General features: G+C 49.8%; 1 protein-coding gene across 4 annotated transcripts in view; it reads right to left on the reverse strand.

The window, feature by feature from the left end:
- LOC147226901 (nuclear receptor coactivator 3-like) overlaps positions 1–24,485 on the reverse strand; it is a 64,078-nt gene that overhangs the window by 11,547 nt on the left and 28,046 nt on the right. For 2 of the 4 annotated variants that reach the window (XM_086159035.1, XM_086159033.1), the window contains exons 2-6: positions 19,840–19,932; positions 7,557–7,664; positions 6,086–6,246; positions 3,886–3,986; positions 3,614–3,788 (exon numbers count right to left, since the gene is read on the reverse strand). In XM_086159035.1, coding sequence (XP_086015161.1) covers positions 3,614–3,788; positions 3,886–3,986; positions 6,086–6,246; positions 7,557–7,648 — 529 coding nt within the window. In that variant the 5' untranslated portion in view covers positions 7,649–7,664; positions 19,840–19,932. Of the gene's footprint in view, positions 1–3,613; positions 3,789–3,885; positions 3,987–5,464; positions 5,564–6,085; positions 6,247–7,556; positions 7,665–7,839; positions 7,932–19,839; positions 19,933–24,485 lie in introns of those variants that run through there. The other 2 variants (XM_086159034.1, XM_086159036.1) reach the window with 2 other exon arrangements.

Genomic DNA, 24,485 nt, shown 5'->3' on the forward strand with positions numbered 1-24,485 from the left:
TTATGATGTGCGGATGTAGCCGGCTGCGATAGCTAGCTTGATATCTGTCAATCTATCTGCACAGCTATCAAGCTAGCTATATAGATATCTAGCTAGCTAGCTATCTAATGATATTTGCTAATTATATTTGTCTGTCTGTCTGTCTGTCTGTCTGTCTATCTATCTATCCACTGAGCTATTTAGCTAGCTAGCTATCTAATGATATTTGTAAATTACAGCTAATTACATTTGTCTGGTTCTATCTAACTATAGATCTAGTTAATTAGCTAACTATTTATTTGTCTTTCTAGCTAGCTATCTAATGATATTTGCTAATTATATTTGTCAGCCTGTCTGTGTGTCTATCTATTTACCTATCTTTCTAGCTAGTTATCTAATTATATTTACTAATTACGTCTGTCTCTCCCTCTAGCTGGCTATCTAACTATTTATCTGTTTTTTTTAGCAAGCTATCTACTGATATTTGCTAACTATATTAGTCTGTTTGTCTGCCTGTCTGCCAACCAACTAGCTATCTAGCTATTTATCTATCTTTATAGCTTGCTATCTAATTATTTTTGCTAATTACATCTGTCTATCTTATCCATATCTCTAACTAGCTATTAAATGATATTTGTTAATTTTATTTGTATTATATTTTTATCTGTCTGTCCAGCTATCTATCCACTGAGCTATTTATCTTTCTTGCAAGCTATCTAATGCTATTTGTGAATTATATTTATCTGTCTTACGACCAACCTATCCATATATCTAGCTAGCTATGTAGCTATTTACCTGTCTAATGGAAATTGCTCATTATATTTCCCTGTCTGTCTATCTATGTAGCTTCTATCAACCTATCGATCCAATATTTGCTAATTATAGTTTCTATCTATCTATCTATCTATCTATCTATCTATCTATCTATCTATCTATCTATCTATCTATCTATCTATCTATCTATCTATCTATCTATTTGTCTGTTTAGCTAGCAAGCTATCTAATGATACATGCTAGGCACAGACAGTGGATTACTGTAGCCTGTCCTGGTTATTATTATTATTGTTATTATTATCATTATTTGTTTTTTAGGTTATTCTATCTGCTGTATTTCCGGCAACATTTTCATTTTTGTAATTTTTCTGCATTTTCGTCTCAAATCGACTCATCTCGGGGTCGTCTCGAATCGTCCGTCTACTCGCGGGTTTAAAAAGGACATACCCGTGCAAATTCTTAGTCGATACTGAAAAAATAAACTTCCTGTAATAAAGTCCGTCGCCCGAAAAATGAGTCACCGGCCTGCAGTGAAAGTTCAAGCCGCGTCGGCGTGCGTTTGTTTGCGAGCGTGTTTTAACAGTTAGCCGGCGCTCACCGCACAGGAATGTGCAGCGGGAGCGCATTTCATTCACGCCGTCCCAACGATAATGAAAGGGGGGAACGCGGCGAAGCGAGACACAATGACGGGGTGGGAGTCCGGAGAGGGGCGTGCTGAGGAACGAGGAAGCGGCCGCCACCATGTCCGTCTTCGCGGGACGGCCATATTAAGTATGAATGAGGCCGAGACGGAGAGGGGGGGGGGGGGCGCTCGGAGGAAAAGTAGACAGAGATGAGCCATAAAAGACAAAGTGAGTGAATAAAGGGGGAATAAGTGAGAGGACGTGTCAATGACATGTTCGGGAACATCGCCGCGGCGACGACCCGGCCGCGGGTCGGGATGAGCGCGCGCATTCATAATTAATCAGCTTTATAAATAGGGCTCCGCGCACGCTCCCGGACAATCCCGCGCGTCCTCGACGTCGGATACGCCGGCGCACACAATGCGCGCTCGTGCACGTGCAGACGCGGTGAATTAAGCGGGAGTAAAGTGTGGAGGTGCATTATTCAGCAGTAAGTAGTTTCCAGATGGCTGCCAGGGGAGCCGGGATGGAGCCGGGCCTGTTCGACACTCCCCGCATCACTGACTGTGACTGACAGCTGCGCTACGCTCTGCCTGCTCGCCGGCGAGTGGGCGGGAGCTCCTGCATCCACACGTGGCTTCTGTCAGGTTGTGTGTTTGTTCTGAAAAGCACCCCCCCTCACACACACACACACACACACACACACACACACACACACAATAAGTCTACCTGGTGGCCCCTTGTTAGCAGGAGCGCGGTTCAGAACGGAGGGTGAATTGCTAATTGTGTTGATGTCGCATCCCCTTGGAAAGTTTAAAGATGTCAGGCAGGGTTTGTGTGTGTGTGTGTGTGTGTTCATCTACACACACACACACACACACACACACACACACACACACTCTTGAAAGTAGCATATTCTTACAAAGGGCTGCAGAGCCATGTCGCTAAACGGGCTGAGTGCTATTATTTATATTTGAGGCTAAGTATTAGCATGGCGCTCCTCACAGGTGTGCACGTTCGACGTAGCGATTGACAACTATTCTCCGCTGCTGTGCCTCTTAATTATTTTCTGTTCCACCCCCCGCTAGGAAGAAGAAAACATTTCGCGCCCTCGCTCCCCGCCTCTACTACAAATAGTATCATATGTCTATAAAATTATTCTATGTACACCTCTGCACAACGCTGCGTCCTTACTAACATTAAAGAAAAGAAAGAATAAAGAAATACTTTATTAGCATTTATTAGCATAACAGTGCTCGTTGGTTTACTGAAGTAGCTTCCACAAAGCGGGATGATTGTTGCCGATATTCGGCGCGTTTTCGCTAAAAAAAAACATCCGTAATAGGGGTGTAATAGCTTTAGGTGGCACCTTACTTTATTTGGTTTCATGCGGTTTGCTCACAACATTTTTGGACAGAGTAAACACACCGGTCTTTCCTCGTTTCTCACAGTGAAGCCGAGCGCTACATTAGCTTCGTCGTATTTCCTCGTCTTAGCTTTCGGGCGACGTTCGTTTGTCTCATTATCTCCGTCTCTCACCGCCTTTCTTATCATCCCTGTTAAATATTTTTCCATGGTGTCTCCCGAGGGTTTGTTTACTGCACTTCATATTTCCAGCTCTGTGCGGTGTGTGTGCGTGTACGGTGCAAAAAAAAACAAACAAACAAAAAAAAAAAAAAAAAAAAAAACTGTATAAACTTGCGATAGAATTTTGCGTAAACAAAATATGTGTTGAAGTGAAATCACATTTCCGGACGCAGCGAAACAAGACGCTGGGTTGAAGGTTACTTTTAAGCAAAATACTCAATGTCTATTTGAGTCTGTCTTGTATTTATGACAAAAAAAAAAAAGTTAAATTTAAATTTAAAATTTAAATGAAATTAAACCAAAAATGCTGCCCTCTCTCTGTTTGCTGTCATCCTTTTACTTATGAAGAGCGACAATCACGTTTAATGTAGATGTTCCAAGATCACCATAATCTTCAAACTGAAAATTACATTTGAAAACAATAGAACTAAAATAATATTGATTTTAATTAAATACTCGTTATTTTCAAAAGCCACGGGGAAGCCGCGGGTTGCCGACCCAGTGGTCTAAGGTCACCCGCGGGCCTCCTGGGGTCAAAGGTCAAAGGTCTCGCTGGCTAAAACAACCAAGACTGACGGGGGCGCTGTTTGTCAGCGTCGTCCCATATCAAGTATGGTGTGTGTGTGTGTGTGTGTGTGTGTGTGTCTTACTGTTGGACTTGGGCAGGTTCTTGTGGAACTCCTCGCGGTCCTCCTCGTGCAGGATGTTGTACACGCTGGTGTTGATGAGCTCCTCCTGCTTGTACTGCAGGTACTGCGTCACGTTGTCCGACACGAACACGATGCTGCCCTCGCGGTTCACCACGAACAGGAAGCCGTCCAGAGCCTGGCGGCGGCGGCGGCAGCGCGGAGACGGGAAGTCAGCACGGGGGGGGGGGGGGGCGCGGTCGGTTTTGATTCGACGACGGCGGCGGCGGACTGACCTGCAGGAGGAGCGGCCCCAGGTGATCCTTGTCGATGACCCCCTGACCCGTCGAGGACACGTCCGATTTCTGGACGTCATCGTCGCTGGACGAGGCTTTTCCTGCGGGACGGAGGACACGTTGGATCCAACTGCCAATCACAGAGCGGCCGCTTCCACCGACACACACCCACACACACACACACAGAGAAAACCCTAAAGGAGAAACACAAGGTGACGGCGAGGATACCTCCAACCAGAGGATTGGCGTTGCCTAACCTGGCTGCTCCAGCAGGGGGCAGCGTTTCTCAAACCCCCCCACCTTCCCTCCCGACCCCCTCGACAACTACTCTAGGATTGGAAGACTACAGGTGAGGAGGGAGGAGATGGACGGAGGCAGGTTCCTCCTCCGAGGAGTCCGTCAGGAGGAGCAGAGGTCTGGGGTACATGTGGAGCAGGTAGCAACCGTCCTCATGCTTTATATTCAGCGTCGGACTCCGAGGGACCGTCTGCTCGGTTGGGAGAGAGAGAAAGCGAGAGAGAGGGAGGGAGGGAGGGTGGAAGAGAGCTTCTGGAAGCCGTAATGGTGCAGAGGCAGGAGCCGAGGCACCTGAATTAATGGAGGGGGTTGAGACAGACGGGCGGCTGTGGACGGAGACGATGCCGGAGGGGGAGGAGAGAAATAAAAAGCCCCGGCGTTTGGTTTGTTGTGAGAAAGAGGGTGGAGGGCGGAAGGAGGGAAGGAGGGGGGGGGGCTCCTCGGCTCCAGGAATCATTCAATCTGATTAGCTCCCGTGAGGCGGAGATGTCCGCACAAAGAAGAAAAATAAAGCCACGGACCGGGGGAGTCAACCGGCGAGTCGGGTGGAGACGGGGACCGAAAAGAGCGAATCGAATCCGTCCGCTATGAAAAACGGCGATGATGGATGTTAAAAAGAGCAGAATGAGGAGTGGCGGAAAGAGCAACCGAAAGTGAGAGGGCGGGGAGGAGGAGGGGGGGGGAAGAGGAACAGGTAGCGCGGCGAGAGACGAGTCTGAGAGCCCGTGTCGTGTCTGTCTTCACTTCCTGTAACTATGGCAACCTGTCAGCAGCCAGTCAGGGCCAGCTGTAGCCTCTTCCCCTTCCTGTCGAGGTGGCAGACGCCGACGGAGCCGAGCAGAAGCGCAAGAGCGGAATCCGCCGGCAGGTTCTACCCCCCGCCCGCCTCGCCGCCCCCCCGACATTGAGAGATTCACCTTGAAAGTCAAACGCGCCCCTCGCGGGTTTGGATCCGCGGCGACCGCGAGGGTTTTCGCGCGGCCGAGCTGATGATTTGGCAGTTCGGGACGGCCGTGCGATCACACGCGATTGCCTTATTAGACCGACCCGGGCGAGGCCAGCTGTGTGTGACACACACACTCACACACTCACACAGGACCTACAAGGGTTTACCTGCTACATAACAGCTAACCGCTACTACAGTACCGGTAGGGACAGTTGACGTTAGCGCTGAAGCAAACGCTCACATGCTTATCTGCACTCCATTAGCAAACTGATCACCCATGATGTTTGACACCCGGTGGAAACATTAAAAGTAGCGTGCTAAAAATAAAATGAGCACCTGCGACAACAACCCCAGACGTCCGATCTTGACAAGCTAACATGTAGCATGTGCGTTCTCATCTTAAGCTCTAGCCGCCTCATCGGTCCCCTTCACGGTGACTCACGGCTTGTTCTTCTCCACCTGATGGTGGGAAACAAAAAAATGAAATAAAAACCACCTGCAGTGCTCTGTGGTGGTGTTTTGTCTAAAAATGCAGTTCTGGTCGGGCAGGTTCCCGTCATGGAGAGTCTTCTCCTTGCACCTTGCATCTCCTTGCTACTTGCATGACGCCCAAAGTTGGACCAAGGCTGCGCCTCGAGCGGTTATCCGTCTTGAGCGACTCCGGTGGGTTCAGACGCCGAGGGCGATCACTACAACCGAGAGCTCGGGCACATGACCCCTACGGCGGATTTGCGTAGCCCCGTTTTCCATCTACCCATCGAAAGCTACTTGTGTTCTCCATTGCGCGTCTTTGGAAGGTTTGTGTTCACATGGCTTCCTTTGCTATACAGGTAACCGTAGAGGCAGCGGCTGAACGATTTGTCCTTGCACCGGCCTTCCGGTGACCTGAAGTTGCTTCTTTCTGCCCCACCACATCCCTACAGAGAAGCTCCCGGCTCTTCATCGGACTCGACTCACCCTGCTCCTTGATTTGGCGGATCTGGCGCACAGTCTCCTTGAGAATGGCGCACTTGTCTGGCTTGACGTTGAAGCTATCGATGTCGCTGAGGTTGGCCGAGATCAGCTCCGCCAGCTCCTCGATGTACTTGCTCTCCTGCTCCCGCCGCTTCCTGTCGCACCTGCAAGCGGCGGCGGACAGAAGTGACAACATCGGACTTTGGCGTTTTCTCACCGAATGTTGGGAGCCAGTTGGAGTTTAAAGTGGTTAGAAAAGAAATACAAATAAAACTATATTTTATCCACTGTGCCAATCTTGCTAGTTTGAGCTAGTCCCGTCATGCTATAACTGGCTAAGGGCTCATGTATGCTCACTAAAATCCGTGCCTTCTGTTGTCGAACACCACTACCCATGTACGTCCCATTCGTTGCCATTGTTGTTGAGCGATACGTCCACTAGAGGACAGTGCAGAGTTCAGGGATCACTTTCACATTCTGGGTTCCCTTTCTGACAACAGAAGGGGACGTGAAGAGAAGCAGCACAGTGGGCGATGGTGGCCTGCATGGCCATTAAATCCGGACAGAGAATTCTCCTCCCTGGCTATAGCGATGCTATGTGGTCTACTTTTTCTGCTGTTTCCACGTGTTGCACTTGAGCTTACCGTGCATCACTGCCCCCTCACGACTTCCGGCGATACCGCTCGTTTTGGCTAAGAAATTAACATGGAGGACGGACAGAAGGCCGTCCGTTTGCGTATCTTACTTTGAGCAGAAATAAGCCCTTGGAGTTTGTTGAAGAATTTGTTGGTAGGCAATGTAGCCACAAAGCACGAGAGACTAAAAGGCCTTCCGTCCACCCTCCTTATTTATGTTATACTTCCGTATCTTGTCGTGTAGCTTGCAGGTGCGCAGCCAAATGCAGTAAACTGTACCACCGGTCGTCGTGGGAGGGGGTCAGTGTTGGGCGGTATGCTCAAGAGTAACCAGGAAAAGGAAGAGAGAGGAAGACGAATCCGGGAGAGGAGTTCCCCGTCCACATGCCGTTGTCTACTGCGCCGCCTCTGTTTGTGTCTCATACATAGAACATACATTATCACCAGCTCCTCTGCCGCCATGTTTGTTACTGACTAAAACGGAATGTGACCTTTCGAAGTGAACTCTGCACCGCCCTCTTGCGGACACTATGCTTAACCTGCATGGAGGCTGACGGCGTATGAAACGGATGTACCTTTTTATGTGTGCAAAGTGAGCATACATGTCTGCGCAAAGAATACTGCAGAGTCAGGCCGCTGTCAATGCACTTCTTCGTGCAGACAATCGTAAGTTGGCAAGTGCCATAAATAAGACGCTAATTTTGCCCAAACTCATTGCCCAAAATTTTCCACCCAAACTCACAGCAAGGATGGAGGAGCCACGAAGCCCCTTCTCTGGAGGAACTACTGACCCAGTGGCCCAATTTTCCCCTCTTTTTTTGCTGATCAGTCACACTCACCCAAGACCAGGCGTGTCGCAAGTGGAGAGTTTGCGCTTCCTGCTTTCCGAGCTCAGAGGTTCCATGGAGTTCTCCCCCAGACCGCTCATCATGTGCACATATCAGCACCTGACGACAGAGACACACACACACACACACACACACACACACACACACACGGTGCACGGAGATAAGGCTTTCCATCAGCTTCTGAACCGTAATTTGAGAAGATACCAGCGTGCACGCAGACTGCGAATTGCATGAAGTGCAATAAAGTGCACAGCAGGGGCGTCTGCGTACTCACATCATGCAAATCACATTCTCCCGATGGACCTGAACGTGTCTCGGCAGCCTGTTTCCCCTGAGCGGGTGAGGTTGCGTTTGTTTCTGTTTGTTGTGTGCATGTGGGAGTTCACCAGCTCATATGGTACATTCTAACACACGTGCACACACACACGTGCACGCGCGCACAGGATTAGCAGCGTCTCTGATGATAAGCCACACCGCACAACTAACCCCGTTAGACAGCCGTCCGTCTCCCATAATGCATCGCATTTCGTCTCCAGGAAGTGAGCTGATAAAGGTTGTTGGGAGGCGAGGCGAGCGGGGCGAGGGAGGAGGAGGAGGAGGAGGAGGAGGAAGAAGAAGAAGAAGAGAAGGGAGTTCAGCGGAAGGAGCTAAGCAGCCAGAGCGGGAGGGAGGGATGGAGGGAGACGAGCTCCGATTGGTCACTTTCTTCGCCACGGTGACAGCGGCTGACACTGGGGAAAGGTAGGAGGGAGGATGAGGAAGGATGACGAGAGGGAGGGAGGGAGGGAGGAAAAGTAAATGAAGTGGAGAGAGAGAGAGAGAGAGAGAGAGAGAGAGAGCACAAATATATAGGAGGCAGAGAAAATGCAGGGTGGGTGCAGGGGGGGGATGGAGGGGGTGGAGAGGGAGATAAAGCCAAAGAATGACAGGAGGGAAGGGAACAGGTGAGGAATGAGCGGAGATGTAACATCCAGACTGACTGGTGTGTGTTTTGGATGCATATGTGTGTGTGTGTGTCCGAAAGCCCCCCCCACCCGAGTGCCCCTCTTAACCTTCACAGCCGGGGCGGCTTTTTTCATCCCATTGATTACATGGTTATCCTCTGACCGGAGTGACGCGTCTCCTGCATGGCAAATCAGGGGGGGGGTTGTTGTCGGGGGGGGGAGGGGGGGGGGTAATCACCATCACCTCAGAGGGAAGGGGGGGGGCAATTATTCACCCCCGCCGCCCCCCCGCCAAAAAAGATGTCCGATTCGGTAAATAAACACCTCTCCTCGCAGTGTACGTGTCTTTGGAGGGCGGCTGCAACTCCCTTGCGAGACAACAACGGGGAATACTCTTCGTCTAAAAGCCAGGGACGCTCCGAAGACCGTCCTCTCTCTCTCTCTCTTTGCGCCGCCAACCCCTTCCTCCTCCTCCTCCTCCTCCCCGATTTAAGTTTCTTTCAAATTTCTCTTTTAATCTCCCTCTCGAGTACCTCCCATCTGTCTGCCTGCCTCCCTGCCTCATTGCCTTTGTCTGCTCCCCTACCTACGTCTCCTCTCGCCCATCCTCCTGTCTGCCTCCCTTGCGCGCCTGTCTGCCGCCCGCCGTTCCACAAACCCGCCCTCCTCGCTCGGCTGACGAAAACTCACCGCGGCGGCGGCGGAGGCGGGGGGAGGAGGCGCGAACGGACGGGAGGGGGAAAGGCGCAAAGTCGGGACGGCTCGGAACTCGGCGTGCCGGGTAGCCTAACCGTCCTAGCCTATTGATGAGAGTCCTCAAAAGGGGGCGGGATGCTCTAATTGCGGCGTGAATGAGGCGGCCCCGGAGAATGGCTGATTAGGAGGCTGCTGAATGCCCCAGGGAAATGGGTCACCTCCAGCCTGGCGCGGGCCGCCAGCTTTTTCCGGCGCGGGGAGAAAGTCAATTACACGCCACAGGCGGCGGGGCCTGGTGGCGGCGAGGCGGCGGGTACAATGCAGCAGCAGGGGGCGGTGAGAACCAAACGCACTCGGAGGGGAAATGGGAGATGGTGATGGCCGCGCCGGGAGACGGAGGGAGAAGGATGGTTATTTTAGAAGAAGAGATGTCGTACAAGGGGAATTAGCTTGTTCCCTAGCGCCTGAGATGATGGACGTTTGACCGCTTGAGGCCTGAGCGGGAGGGGTGACGGCGCAAGCAAGAGATGTTAATCCAAAATTGATAGTTATTTAATCATTGGTCCATTTTTAAAAGATTCATTCATTCTTTTATACCGATCATATTAGCGCCGTCAGGGTCGCGGGGAGTTGAGGCTGTCATTGGGCGAGAGGCAACGTTTCACTGAAGCTGGTTTCTTAAAGGTATCCAACATCCAAATTTATGGATTACAGACACGACTAAATACTATTAAACTACACAACAACTAGTAAAATAAATACTGTAATTGCCCAACGATAACCCGCTACTTTTTTGCTACGCTTTGGACACTTTGGCTTAAACGACAATGTGGCTAATTTGTGGATTTTTTGGGCTGACAAGCTTTACGCCGCTAAAAAAGTTAGCCTCGTCACGTCGGACCGATGAATTCACCGTGAATTTCTGAGGCTGCTGAATTCTGACCATCAAAGAAGATGATTTTTAGTGCGCAGGAGGAAGCTTAAACAACAATGTGGCTAATTTATGGATTTTTTTGGGGCTAACAAGCTTTACGCCGCTAAAAAAGTTAGCCTCGTCACGTCGGACCGATGAATTTACCGTGAATTTCTGAGGCCGCTCAATTCCGACCATCAAAGACAACTTTTGGTGCGCAGGAGGAAGATGAAGCTAGCGGTTAGCCAGAGTAGGACAAAGCGGGGATAGAAAATGAAAGGATGGATGGACTTTTCCTTGTGTTATTTATTATTCATCTTTTCATCAGCCGTGTTACAGGCCCTTTTCGCAAAAAAGCATTTCCAGTACGTGGATGTGGATGTTACCGATATGTATTAATTCAACGTTTAAAAATAATGTTTCAGTGTAAATATCCCCTGTTGCAATGTGGACACCCGTGGCTTATAGAGAAGTGCGGCGTCTATATTTATTTAGTTATCTTTAGCCGGTGCGGCTTATATTCAGGTGCGCTCAATAGTCTGTAAATTAAGGCAATACAACTGCATTTCATTTATTCACTCCACTTTCCGAATGATTTAATATGATTCGCATTTGTCGTTATCTACACGGCGTATCTGCACTTGGGGTAGCCTAGCCGGCTAACAAGTCCATCCCCTCAGGCCACACATAGAGTTCACCCCGTCATTCCCATATCTGGGCAATTTGGGGTCTCCAACGAACCTCCTGCATGTTTTTGGACCGTTTGGGGAACCCGAAGAACCCGGAGGAACCCTTTGCAGATCCATGGAGACTCCACGCAGAAAGGCCCCCCCCGTGGGAACCCAGCGATGGACCTTCTCGGGCTAACAACGCTGTTGTGGATTTTTTTACCGATTAAGAACATTTAACAGACGCAGGTATCTCAATGCTAATCGATGTGGTCAAGAATGATCAAATTCGTAGACCCTTAATACCGTTGCGTTGCTCGCTAACGGTCCGGCAGTAGTTGGTTATAAGACGTGTGCATCAGGAAACTACCAGGAAATTGAATGTGTATAATCTCTGATCCGTCATGTCTTTACAGGTACGCTAAAATACCCTTCGTACCTGATTTGGAGGGTATATTGGAATTATTGGTAGTGTGTGTGAGTGTGTGTGGAAAGGGGAGGGCATCCTCCGCGACACCACGGCTACGAGTTGACAGGAATTAGCCATATGGTCCCTGAGCTTGTTTCTCATTTGCTGCATTTCATCTCGGGCTATGGACTAAATCATATGGTTGTAGATGACTGGGAGGCATTAATCAGAGCCAGAGGCAATGGTGGGGAGCAGTTAATCAGAGCGGTTACTAGGCAGCGGCAGCTTGTCTGCTCGTGGTTCGGCCAGAGGAGCAAATATGAACAGGCATCGATGGTAAATGGTCTCCACTTACGGAGCATTTTCTGCACCTTGGGGTTTCCAAGCGCCTTGATGGATCACATTCACATGCCAGGAGCCAACCGGGCCATCGGGGGCAACTCGGGGTTCAGGGTCTTGCTTAAGAACACTTGGGCATGCAGACAAAAAGAGTCGGGGATCAAAGCACCGAGCGCCCGATCTGAAGCCGCTAGCAGGCAGCAGCGCTGAAGTTTTGCCTTTCAGACTCTTTTACGTACGGCGGGGGGCCTGGTGTTGAGCGGTATGCTCAGGCGCTACCAGCGAAAGGAGCAGAGAAGAAGAAGACAACGTGGCATCTGTCTAACCAGGGACAGAAACTCTGTCCGCACACTACCTTGTATGTCTTCTTCTGTTGTCTGTAACTCAGACTACCAATGTATTACTTACTAGCAATGACAACGTAAAGCACCCACAGGTGCAGTGAGGTTTACCAAGGTCTGAAACGGACATACATGTCTACACAAGTAACCCGGACGTAAAGAGGCCGTAAGCAGGGCGGCAACTGATGGGTGGCTTCACCTTGGTTTCAACCTGACTCTTCAGAAGAGGTCACCCGCTTGACGCTGACAGCCCAGTCGTAGGACGGGCGTAAATACGGGGTCGTGCAGGTCAAAGATGCAGCATCAACCGGGGTGAAACTGCCCCGATTAGGTCGGTGGCAGGACAGCGGCTGCTTCTGAGGGCACAAACGCATTGCAGCTTCGGAAAGCAAGGAATCAAACGAAATAAATAAGTATCTTCTTCTTTCACTGTCTACCAAATTAGAGGTTATCCATCTTCTTGTGTCCTCTACATCTCGCTCTGTCATGCCCACTAACTGCATGTCCTCCTTCACCGCATCATCAAATCTTCTCTTTGGTCTTCCCCCTTCTCGTCCTTCATCTCCGTTTCAACCCTTCTAGCGCCCAAGCCATCTCGACCCGGCGTCTGACCCCGGCCGTCCAGCCTGATGCGCTTGTTTCTGATCCCTTCCATCCACCGTCTTGCAGACCCTTCCCTTCGCTCTTACCGCTAGTCTTCAGAAATGGTAAATAAGGAATACAAAAGAAATCGATTCATGCTGAAAGCTGTCAAAAGTAGACGTAATGATCCAATAAAAAAGGTCTTAGTGAAGTCAAATAAAACAAAAGGTAAGTAAAAACAGAACAAAAGAACCCATGATGTGGACTAGAAGCTCGCCTAAATAAGTAGCTCTGCTCTTTAGATGTCCACAGGTCTCGCATGTGTGATGTAACCGGGCAGGTTGTTGCACGGTATTATCGCAGCATTATCTCTGAGTAGAAAAGCCGCGAGCAGCTAACCCCCACCCCCGACCAACCCGCCCACCCACCGCCACCACCACCGCCGCCGCCCGCCCCGCTCACGCTGAGTGCCGCTAAAAGACGAGCATCGGATTGCTGAAAGGCCCCCTTTGCCGTCCGGGGGAAAAAAAAAAACAAAAAACTGAAATGTGAGAACGTGAGGTAAGAACAACATGATGTGACAACGTTTCCCAGCGAGAAGGACGGCCCGTTCGACGCGCTGACATGTTCTCTGCAATCTAGGTCAGAGTCCAGGAAGGCACAGATGCGTGGTTCGATCTGGTCAGGAAAGGTTCCCGGAGCCTGTTAAACTTTGCCCCTCTTTGTTATTTTAGTCCCAGACGAGGCGCCTCGGTCTTCGACACATATCGCTCGTGGTTTTTTTATGAAAAGAAGTGGAACCGGACGGCTTCCTTGTGGAATACCGCCTGGCGAGTTCCGACAGATGTTCACCAAGCCCCAAAAAAAAACAGCTAACGCAAGATGGAAACCAGTTTAAAGCATCTAATCGATCTGCCGAAGGCATCTTTTGCAAAGCACCGCTGGGTATCTCCTGCTGCACTCAGAGCTGGTTTAAGTCGGTCGCACATCGATGATCATTAACCAGGTAAACTAAAGCGGTCTCCGCGCTACTGTTGGATCGTTACGCTAAAAAGACGCTCGGACACAAAACGGCATCCGGTGGGGTAAGACTTGTTAAACGCTACCGTTTCCGTGGAGATCAGGAAATCGCAACACTTTCAAAACATGTGTACGCTCAAAGGTTGCAGTGAGTTGACTCCAGGGTACTGCCCATGCTCCTCGCTCTATATAATTACCATCGTTGTTTCCAGTTGCTGTTGCGCGCATGTTTGTTATTGTCCTCAGACAGGAAGCGTCTCTCTGCATGTGCTTGTTTTAGTTCACGACTAAACCGTACCGCCGCCTACTGGCCTGGCATGGGTACTACTGCGTTCCTGGTGTTTGGCGTGCGCGAGGTCTTTTTTCTAAACGCCGCCATCCGCATGTGGAACCATTTGGCAACCAACAGCGACCGTAAAGCGGAACGTTGTCGCGTAAATGGGGCCCGAGGGAGCTAATTAGTTTTAGCACAAAAGGAGTCGTATACGTCGGAGGAAGTGGCTAAGTGCTGTAACAACTCACCTGTGGCGACGGACGTGCGAGCGGCCGTCACTCGGGTCAGCGAGTGAAATATCGGTGAAACATTTCAAAGTTTCGGGGGGAGGGTCGGGGTTGTTAGGGGGCGCCAAGCGCAAATGTGAAGGTGATTTATCAGCTCACTGATTTCGGAGAACGGGACTCTTGTGTATTCTCACTTACGATCCTGGAAAAATGGTTCTGTCCCCCAGCGCAAACTTCTTACGATTTTTGGCAATTTTCCCGGTCGGAATACTACACTTTAACTCGGTTTCCCTCCAGGTTGTCCTTGCAAAAAAAAAAAAAAAAAAAAAGACTAAACTATGTTCATCTTTGCCTTGCATGAAGTTTCGTAGAGATCGGTTTGTTAAGGATATCAACATTTTACGTATCCTCATTTGAGATATATAGATCACAGACACTACAACTACTAAATGCTACAAAACTGCTCCTCTAAAGTAAATAATACATCTTTCTATTTTTAACTGAACTTTCCAAATGATTGGACATGGTATACATCCATCCATCCATCCATCCATCGTCTACCGCTTATCCAGTACTCGGTGTTGCTGGGGATGCTGGAACCCAACCACCGCACGACCTCACCGCCCTGATTTTCATTCATTCATTCTCTAGATAGCGGCCGTGAGATGTTTGGAGTGCAGGAGATGGTCCACATCGAGCATCTGAAGGCTCATTTGGGCTCAACCTTAACTACACCTTCTGTCCGTCCCCATGCATTCTAGCAGAGCTTGCGGATGCGGTAGCCAAATGCAGCCAACGGTGCGGTACTACCGGAAGTTGCGCGGGGGCAGAGTTGTATGCTTAAGCGCAAGCAGCTAATGGGGCAGAGAACAAGAAGACAATGCAGGATCTGTATCACCGTGTTGGTGAATTCTCCAACAACACGCTGCCATGTTTGTTATCATCTGAAACTGAACAACGGATTCGCAACTACGAAGTGAAATGTGGACTTAGCGCTGCCCTCTAGTGGATACGTAGCTTAACAACTATGGATACGTAAAGTGCATATGGTAAGTACAGTATGTGGGCGGTGATGATTGAAACATAAACAACTCATACTCCGTACCTACAGAGGTGCTACAACCTGAAGCTCAACGTTTATGGCAAACGTAACACTCTCAAAAGTACAGATCAACAAATCTTACCTCGGTGCTGCTGACCTCCTTGGACAAAATGGGAACAATTTGACCCCCTCTTTTATTCTAAAATAGACCGCAGTTGGGTTGGCGTGGCTTGGGCGAGGACAACGTCCTCTACAAGGCCGAGTCATGTCTCGAGACTTGAATAGTCCAATTCCTCGCCCCGATATCAAGTCGCTGATTGTGAAGGACTTTCTGCCGTCCGAAACGTCATGAAGTAACAGCGTCTTTGTTATGGATGTAACTGGCTGGAGTTGAATTTCACGAGGTGCAGCAAAAAAAGTTATGATAACTATGTTTGGAGTGTATTTAGAAAGGCGTGTTTGTGTTTTCCAGCTGCCTAAGCTAGATTTTCCCTGGTACCACCATGTACCTTTACTTTTTGGACACAAAGTTAGGACAGGGAAATTTCTGGTAATTGTTTTTCAAACAGGGCTGCATGGTGGCGCAGAGGTTAGCAGTTCTGCCCCTTAGCACAAAGTTTCCGAGTTCGATTCCTCGCTGTGGGGAGTCTCCATGTTCTCCCCATGTAGGCGTGGGGTTCCTCCGGGCTCCTCACACGGTCCAAAAACATGCAAGAGGTTCATTGTAGGCCCAGAATCGCGCCGAGGAAGTAATGACAGAACGAATGGTTGTATGTTCCGATATGTGGCTAACGGTCCAGGGCGAACCCGGCCTCCCTCCTGACCCTGAGTGAAGGATAACCGGTACAGGTAATGAATGCGTGAATGTTCTAAACATTCGGCACCTGGACGGCCTGGTCACTCGTGCTCAGATGTTTCCAGTGATGGAGTTCACAACGCTCCGGTGGGGATTGGCTTTCTATCCTGATTAGCGGTAAAAGCTAGGTAATGCTGGAGTGTGAAGAGCAGATGGAGGCAGGGGCGAGAGCCTCCTTGTTTATGAGGAGGGTTCTCCATTACTGTGGCTCCTCTAATTACATCACCGTTCTGTCCCGACGGCGAATGTGAGTGGGAGAATCAAGAATCTGACTTATGCTTGGGATCCATAGTGAAGGCCAAAATGTTTCCAAAAACATAAACTGCAAAAAAAAAAAAAAAAAGGGCAACCGCCGTAAACAAAGCCGTCCTTCTTGTATAGGGCTGCGTGACGATGTACTATTTTTGTCGGCTCGCCAAATGCTTCCTGTCTTCATGAATCTCTGGGAGATGGTGACGTCCCCACAAAGGGTCAAGGACATAAACCGAGGACTTCCTGTACTTTGGTTTTCCAGAATTGCAGACAAAGATGCAACTTGCCCCTGTTAGCATGGAAATGCTACCAGTACGTGATAGTGTTCCTGACCCCCAGCTGTGCGTGGAGGCGGAACATCTGGTCCTCGCAACGGCTCCGGTTCCTTCCCCCGCCAGAGAGGTGATATTACACGACATCCTTGAGCCCAGAGCTTCTGCGGCGCTACGTTCCCAACTTCACATCTGGTCAGGAACCGTGTGAGGTGACCAAAAGAAGGAGATCACTGATAGAAATAGGCCTCCGGGCCCTCCTTAAGGGACTGGTTGAGGAGCTCGGCCATCCAGGAGAAGCTCTGAGCAGAGCCGCTGCTCCTCAAGCATCCGGAGGAACCAGCTGAGGTGGCATCTGGTCCTGCACGCCTGATGGGGGTTTAAATGTTCACTTCTGATTTTACCAGTATAATCAAATATTTGGAATTCCATACTGCGTACCGTCTTTATTTCAAGCCTACTTCATAAACATCTTGACTTCTTTGAAAGTTAGGACCTCCCACCAAGTGGCATTTTTCCCACAGCCGCAGTGAAGTTGAGTGTGTGTGTGTGTGTGTGTTTTGTTGAGCAATAAAAGATGAGCAGTGCTTTAGTACTACTGGCGAGTTAAACACACTCCAGGGAAGCGGAATTAAAATGGATGAACAGCTGCTGAAAGCTGAAAGCTAAAAATTAGGTTTAGGGAAGACAGGAAATAGAGTGGGGAGGCGAAGAGACCTCCCACGACAGAGTGAGTCACAGAGGCAGGGAGGAAAAACCACAATGCAACAAATAAGAGCGTGTCGGGAGGTCGCACAACGCCGGAGTGGGAAGACGGCCAACGATGACGGGCAGGCTTGTTTAGACTCAAACCATGTCAGATATAATTTTTTTTTTTTTGCGGCGCACGCGCTAGGCAGTACGAGGGGAAAGCCGCCGAAATGAGCGGAGAGCCAATCGGGTCGGCGGACGGCCGTTCCGTGTCTCTGAAATGCTGAGGTGGCAGATCGGCTGACGGGACTGACTGGCGTTGGGTTTCCTGTTGTCGTTTTCTGCTGTGGGAGGCAGAGCCCGTGGATGCAGCGCCATTCAGGGCTGGTTGATGGCGATAAACCGGGGCCGGGGGTGTGAAAAGCTGCAGAGGGAAGGCCAGGAAGAAGCTTCGGTATGCTTAGGATGATGCCATTGCCCTGCCTTAGCTGTTCCATCGTACTACATGCCGACGAGATGGAGACACGCGCCCCCGGACAAGTCCGGTACAGTCCGGTAAACTCACAGGGGTTGCCTGCCGGAAACTGAGGCTGTCAGATGTTTGGAGTGCAGGAGATGGTCCACATGTTGCATCATTTGGGCTCAACGTTAACTACGCTTTCTGTCCGTCCCCATGCTTTCTAGCGGAGCTTGCGGATGCGGTAGCCAAATGCAGCAAACGGCGCGGTACTATCGGAAGTTGCGCGGGGGCAGAGTTGTATGCTTCAGCGCAAGCAGCAAAAGGGACAGAGAACAAGAAGACAATGCAGGATCTGTATCACCGGGGTGGGGATTTCTCCGACAACACGCTGCCATGTTTGTTATCATCTGAAACTGAACGGCGGATTCGCAACCAGGAAGGGAAATGTGGACTCGGCACTGCCCCCTATTGGATACGTAGCTTAACAACCATGGATATGTAAAGTGCACATGGGAAGTATGTGGGCGGTGATGTTTGAAACATAAACTCCAACTCGGTGTTAAGTCAAGTTATTTCCATTTTATGCCACCTGCGCTCCACGCCGCTCCGCGGGGAACTGTTTCCAGATTGCAATTCTTCCCCATGTCTGACCGCTGACAGACCGGATTTAACTGCATTTTGCGCCGCGATTCAGAGAACGGGGGAAACAGAGGGATGGTTTCCAACCTGTTATTGGCGAATAGATAAATAAAAAGAAAACACTGGGGTCCAGGGATTTTCCCTCCTCTCTGTTACCACGCCGACTTTATCAAACCCCGAGCCTTGAACCGGCTGTCACATTAATCCGGCAGTGGACTGTATTATCACACCCAGAGCAGACAGGACAAATTGGTTTGAACGTTCATTCGTTCATTCATTATCTGCACATTATCCTGCGCTCGGGGTCGCGGGGGTGCCAGAGCCGGGCGAGAGGCCGGGTTCCACGCGGACCGATCCGTATGGAGACGTACGCTCATGTGTCATATAGGCATACATTTGTACATTAACTGTCCATTCATTATCTCGGCCACTTGTGTCAAACTCTAGGCACGTGGGCCAAATGTGGCCGCCACCTCATTTTTTTGCTGTCTGTTTGTCTTAAAAGAAAGAAATCGAATGCGTGCATTGACCATAAACTACATTTCCGACAATTTACGCCGATCATCCCGCCGTTAGATCGCAGTTTATCCACAAAAGGTGAATTGAGACATACAAATGATCCCTAAATGTCCAAGAAGGGAAAAGTTGCTGCAGATACATGTTTGTGCTTCAGGGAGAAAAAGCGGTATGTCTTTTGTGTTATGAGGCAGCGTCGGTCGTCAAAAGAGCACAATCTACGTTGGCATTTTGACACCAAACACGGAGCTAAGTATGCTAAAGTTAGCCTTCCAGAAAAACAACAACTTGTCCGAAAAGGTGGCGCACGAAAGCCGCATCCAAAAACACGGCAGCAGCGAAAGCTAGCTTTGGAAAATGCATATGTAACATTCTGGGTAATAAATTCAGATTACATTTAGTTCCAGTTCTACCGTTCCGTTACACGTGGCCCTTTCAGAACCCGGACCTCCAGCCAAACCAGCCGACTCTGGACGCAGGACCTTCTAAACATGTCAGACAGCAGCTTCCCCTCCCTTCCGGGTCCCGCCGACCTCACCGCCGCTCGCCATAATCAGTCCTGCCGCGTCTGCAGAGGCATGTGTGTGAAACCGAGTGTGGTTTGGTTAAGTCTGAGGACATTAATGTCTCAGTGTGTGTGTGTGTGTGTGTGTGTGTGAATCGCTGTCACCTGCAGACAAGGGTAAAAGATTAATGCTCTCTTTCAGCCTCGGTGGCAGGTAGAGCACAAAGAATAATTTGATTTCTCCTTCTGTCTCCCTGCTGTCTTCCCACTCTTCATTTTCTCATCTGCCTGAAAATCACCCCTTTTGTTTTCCTCTTGTTACCGCCGCCGCCGCCGCCGCCATCTCCCTCCTCTCTCCCCCTCAAAAACGATTCCACCTTCTGTCTTGTTAGAAAAATCCCAGACCTCAAAATGCAAAACATCTCCATAAAACATTTGCTTGAGAAAACACTCATTGTTCCCTGCGATCAGGTCGGCGGCGCGCGTGTGTGTGTGTGTGTGTGTGTGTGTGTGAAGGGGGGGGATGATGTTGCAAGACTGTGGCAACAACAAGAAACTGTCTCCGACAAACTACTCAACCTAAACCTGGCGGGCCGTTGCCATGCCGACCATAAGGGACGTGAGCCCACCTTGCGACGGCGCCGAGATGATGGACGATGGGATCCCCGCCCTCCGCCCCCTCGCTCCGAGGGCGCGGCCTTATCTGGGCTGCTCAGCGGCTTCTGGAAGGAAACAAAAACACAGGTGGGAGAAAGTTAACATTTTTAGCGCGGCTACGCTAACAAGTAGCTAGCTGGCGGCGTTTCAATCCGGGAGACACGTGCGGGAGAAGCCGCGGTAATAGCTTAATAAGCGTCGGCGAGCGGGGTGAGAGCTTCGCCGTGTGCTTTTGCGTTATCATAACACACACACACACACACACACATAAAAAGGATGTCGAGTTGTGCAGGAAGCGCGCCGGTCGAAACCTGTGCGAGTGACGACGGCGAGCGCTTCCACATCCTTCTCGCGAGTGGATTTAAACATCATGTTGATTGGCTAGTAACTAAACAACCGCTCTGATCCCGAAAGGCTGATTTGCGTCCCTTTAGATCGCGATAAGAATCTGTGTGTGTGTGTGTGTGTGTGTGTGTGTGTGTGTTTTGGCCACGCCGTTGCTGTTCTAGTAGCTCAAGTGCTCTGTCTAAACAATCAGGAGAGTGTCCCGTGGGGGTACAGAGTGCGTAACCATGGAGAACGCCAGGCGTTTCCATGACACCCTGTCATCGGCAAAGCACACCGCCGGGATGTCTCGCGTTCATCTGTCACCGTGTGTGTGTGTGTGTGTGTGTGTGTCTGAAAGAGAGATTACTTTCATTTTTACAAAGGGGATCTGAGAGAGCGTCGTGTCGGAGCGCGGGTTTACAAAGCGGAGGTTTCAGGGCCCGCAAAGCAGGAGCGTGGCTGACTGGCTGCCTGGTGTGTCCACGCACTGGATGTTTGCACGTGTGTGTGTGTGTGTGTGTGTGTGTGTGCTTAAGTGCGCTTTGATTCACCGACAACGACCTGACCGCTGGCTGCACTCGTGATTGGGAGCAGATTGCAGCGGGGGGACGGGGAGGCTCGGGTTCTTGGCTTCAGAAACTTTTCGGGTTGTCCATCCCACCAGGGTGTGCGGGCAAACACTTGTATATTAACTTTTCATTCATTATCACGACTACCTGTCAAACTCAAGGCCCGCGGGCCACATGTGGTCCGCCACCTCATTTTTTGTGGCCGGATAAATACCGTCTCGTCCGAAATCGCTCTAGTCTACCAGGTTTCCTGTTTCCGGTTTTGTCGGAGCTCATCGATCGGTTATTGGTCGGTTCACGTCCACATAAAGACTAAACAACTTGCGAAAATAACGGTTCTTTGGTTTCAGCGGCTGCTCCGAAGTGTTTAAATAATTGTGGCCGCTCAGTCCACGTCAGTCTTAATGGGTCTTTAAAAAACTACTTTTTTTTTTTTTTTATGGTTTCAAATGTGCAACAAGAAATGTAGAGTTATTATTTGTTTAATCAGCTGTGATTGGGCGAGAGGCGGGGTTCACCCTGGACCAATCACAGGGCCACATATAGAGACGTACAACCGTTCACCCTCTCACTCATACGTCGAACAGAGACTTGAGCGTTCGCTCTTAACACGGCGAGCTACAATCGGCCCGAAGCCCTCAAGTTTGACATGTACTTTAAACAGTCAAGGTGCAATAGTTCATTATCACAGGTGCTAAAGTACCAATGACAGTGACAATGACCGAAAGACAGGAGGCAGAGCTTGGAGGTTGCAGGGATGAAAATGTCGAGGTTCTCTTTTGGAGTGACCAGGATGGATAGGATCAAGAAGGAGTCCATCAGTTAGATGTTTTGAGAAGGTCAGAGAAGCTAAACTGAGATGGTTGGGTCATGGACAGAGGATGCTGGAATCGGGAGGTCTAGAGAAAGACCGAGGAGAAGATTCATGGACGTAATGAGGGAGGATATGACGGTAATGTGGTGTGAGAGAGGAGACGATGGATCGCCTGAAGGGAAAAACCCAAAGGAAAAGAAGAATTTGTCACAGGGGTGCAGGACATGTATGACCAAGACAAAGTGATGACTGAGATGGTTTGGACATGAACACTCCTCTGTTGGGAAGAAGGTAGCTGAAGGTGGAGCTGCCAGGAAGGAGGTCTAGAAGAAGACTAAAGAGCACTTGTCTATCAGCCGCAAGTGTCCACGTTGTAACATGAAATGTTTACACAGAATTTTTTTTTTCTAACTTTTAATTACATACATACCGGTAGCATCCACAAATACGTACTGGAAATGCTTTTTCTGAACAGTGCCTGTAACACGGCTGATGATGAAAAAGATTAATAGTAAATAACACCATGAAAAGTCCATCCATTCATTTTCTATCCACCCTTTGTCTCCAGCTGATCGCTATCTTTATCTTCCTCCTGCGAACTAAAGATCGTCGTCTTCGGTGTCGGAATTGTACGGCCTCAGAATTTCATGGTCATTTCATCGGTCCGATGTGACGAGGCTAAAAGTTTTGGCCACGTCGTTGTTTACGCCGCAGTGTTCAAAGCGTGGGACAAAAGTAGCGGCTTATAATCCGGGAATTACGGTATTTATGACTTGAAATCGGACCTTGGTACCAATTTCGTACCACAAACGGTAAGATGTGCCGCCGGTATACAATAAAAGTTCCTCGAATCCTTGAGAACATGGAGTCTCCACAGTGGAACTCCAACCAGGGACCTTCTTGTTGGCCTTAAACAATAGAAATTGGATTCTCTCTTGAATGTCCTGACAAAGTTATAATTACCGCCTTACAAGTTTGTCAGAGCGCTCCCCTCCGTGCACAAGCGGGGACAGGAACACCTTCGGCGTGATCATTAGTGCCTCTTCGTGCTGAGAGCCACGGAAAAAAAAAGCCGGAGTGAATAAAAATGTTAGTTGATGGCATTTGCTCACGCGGGCGTGAAGCCTTGAATACAGAAGCAGGAGTGAATGAGCTTCGGATGCGCCGGAAAAAAAGTGTCAAGCTCGCAACCGCCGCTGCTTTTTCGCAGTCCGCTCTCTTCCACTCGTCACTGGTCTGTTTACATTCCCCCGTGCTCCTCCATTACTCGTCGCCGCCGAGCTAAGCGAGCCTCGGACGTTTACCGTATGAATGTTTGCGTGCTTCATCAATGCACTTGAGCGACGCAATAAATGTCGCACGCGACGGCACGTTCCTCTCGTGGCGGCGGCGGCGGCACCGTCGGAAGGTGCAATAAAGACGCGGGCAGAGTTCACAGTTTACTGCGGATGCTCGCGCACGAACCATTAACTCCGTGAACTGCACGGCGTATCATAAACGGCAGAGGCGGTTGTGGAAGCGGAAGAGGTCATGTCTCGCCAAAGATGCTGCATTTGGAAAAAAAAAAAAACCTAGAAGAGGATTTAACTCCGGGGTTGGGTTTATGGGATTTCTACTCATTATCAAAAGTCGTTCCCAATCCCTTGAGCCAGCTTCTGGAGCCGAGGATCGGACCCCCGGGGGTCCCCGTCTTCGGCCGATCCACGGTTCGCACAGCGACCCGACCCCCTGGGGACCGCCAATGGACGGTAGGTCCATTGGAAGGGGGCACCATGTTGTCCACTAGGCACTCGCCGTTGACCTGGCGAGGCAAAACAAAGTCCATTCTGGTTTTCATTCATGGGGTCTCCTGAGCCGCACTTAATAATAATTTATCCTTTATCAATTCCCATGGAGAAATTCGTTCTCTGCAATTAACCCATCATGTATGAACCCTGAGCAGTAGGCTATTGTCCATAAGTTCCAGGGGAGCAGTTAGGGGTTCAGTGTCTTGCTCAACTACACTATATCACACTAGGACAGTGGTTCTTAACCTTGTTGGAGGTACTGAACCCCACCTGTTTTACATGCGCATTCACCGAACCCTTCTTTATTGGATCGAGGATCGTTTCGTCGATGGGTACAAAGAACAGGCGGAGTAGCCTTTTCATGGAATCTGGCTCCCTTCACCTTGAATCCAGCAAGCGCTATGTTCTTGTAGTTCCCATCTCCATGCAGCTGAAGGAAGCCTTCCCTTAGTTTTGCCGGTGCTGGACTAGAATTGCTCATCTTGTCTTTGCAAATCATGCAGTTAGGACGTCGATTCCAATCGCGTTCCGTCATACATGTGAGTCCGTATTATACGTGTTCTTCCGACCGCTTTCTTTTTTTGCCCGACATAATCAGTATGAAGGAATTAAAATATTAAGAAAGAAATCACATGACGTACCATCACGACAGTCACAAGTTACTACAACTGAGCGCGCCAAAATCCCTGCAGCACGGATAGGCCGAGCTATGTTGCGTGATCACCTGCAGCCAGTGATGTCATCACCAATGTGTGTCTTGACCTTCGCCGAACTCCTGAGACTGACCCACCGAACCCCTGGGGTTCGATCGAACCCACGTTAAGGACCACTGCACTAAGAGGAGCCGGAATCAAACAAGGAAAGATAAGTTCCAAGGACAAATGCTCTACATCCTGCGCCACCCCACTTTGGCTGGTTCCTGACCTCAGGACCTGTATGCCTTTTGTGACCCTACCAGGGGCATAAAGCTCCCAATATCTGAGCTCCGAGGATGATTAGGAAATGTGAACCAAGGACTTTGAGGAGGGCCTGGGATGCCTCGGGATTCCCCCAGAAGACCTGGATGAAGCGGCAAAAGAGAGGGAAGTCCGCTACCTGATTCTGGATGGATCAAAAGTCAA

The sequence above is a fragment of the Fistularia commersonii genome, chromosome 14 (genome assembly GCF_037954325.1).
Source record: "Fistularia commersonii isolate RoL2024-O1a breed Wild chromosome 14, RoL_Fcom_v1.0, whole genome shotgun sequence".
Classification (NCBI taxonomy): domain Eukaryota; kingdom Metazoa; phylum Chordata; class Actinopteri; order Syngnathiformes; family Fistulariidae; genus Fistularia; species Fistularia commersonii.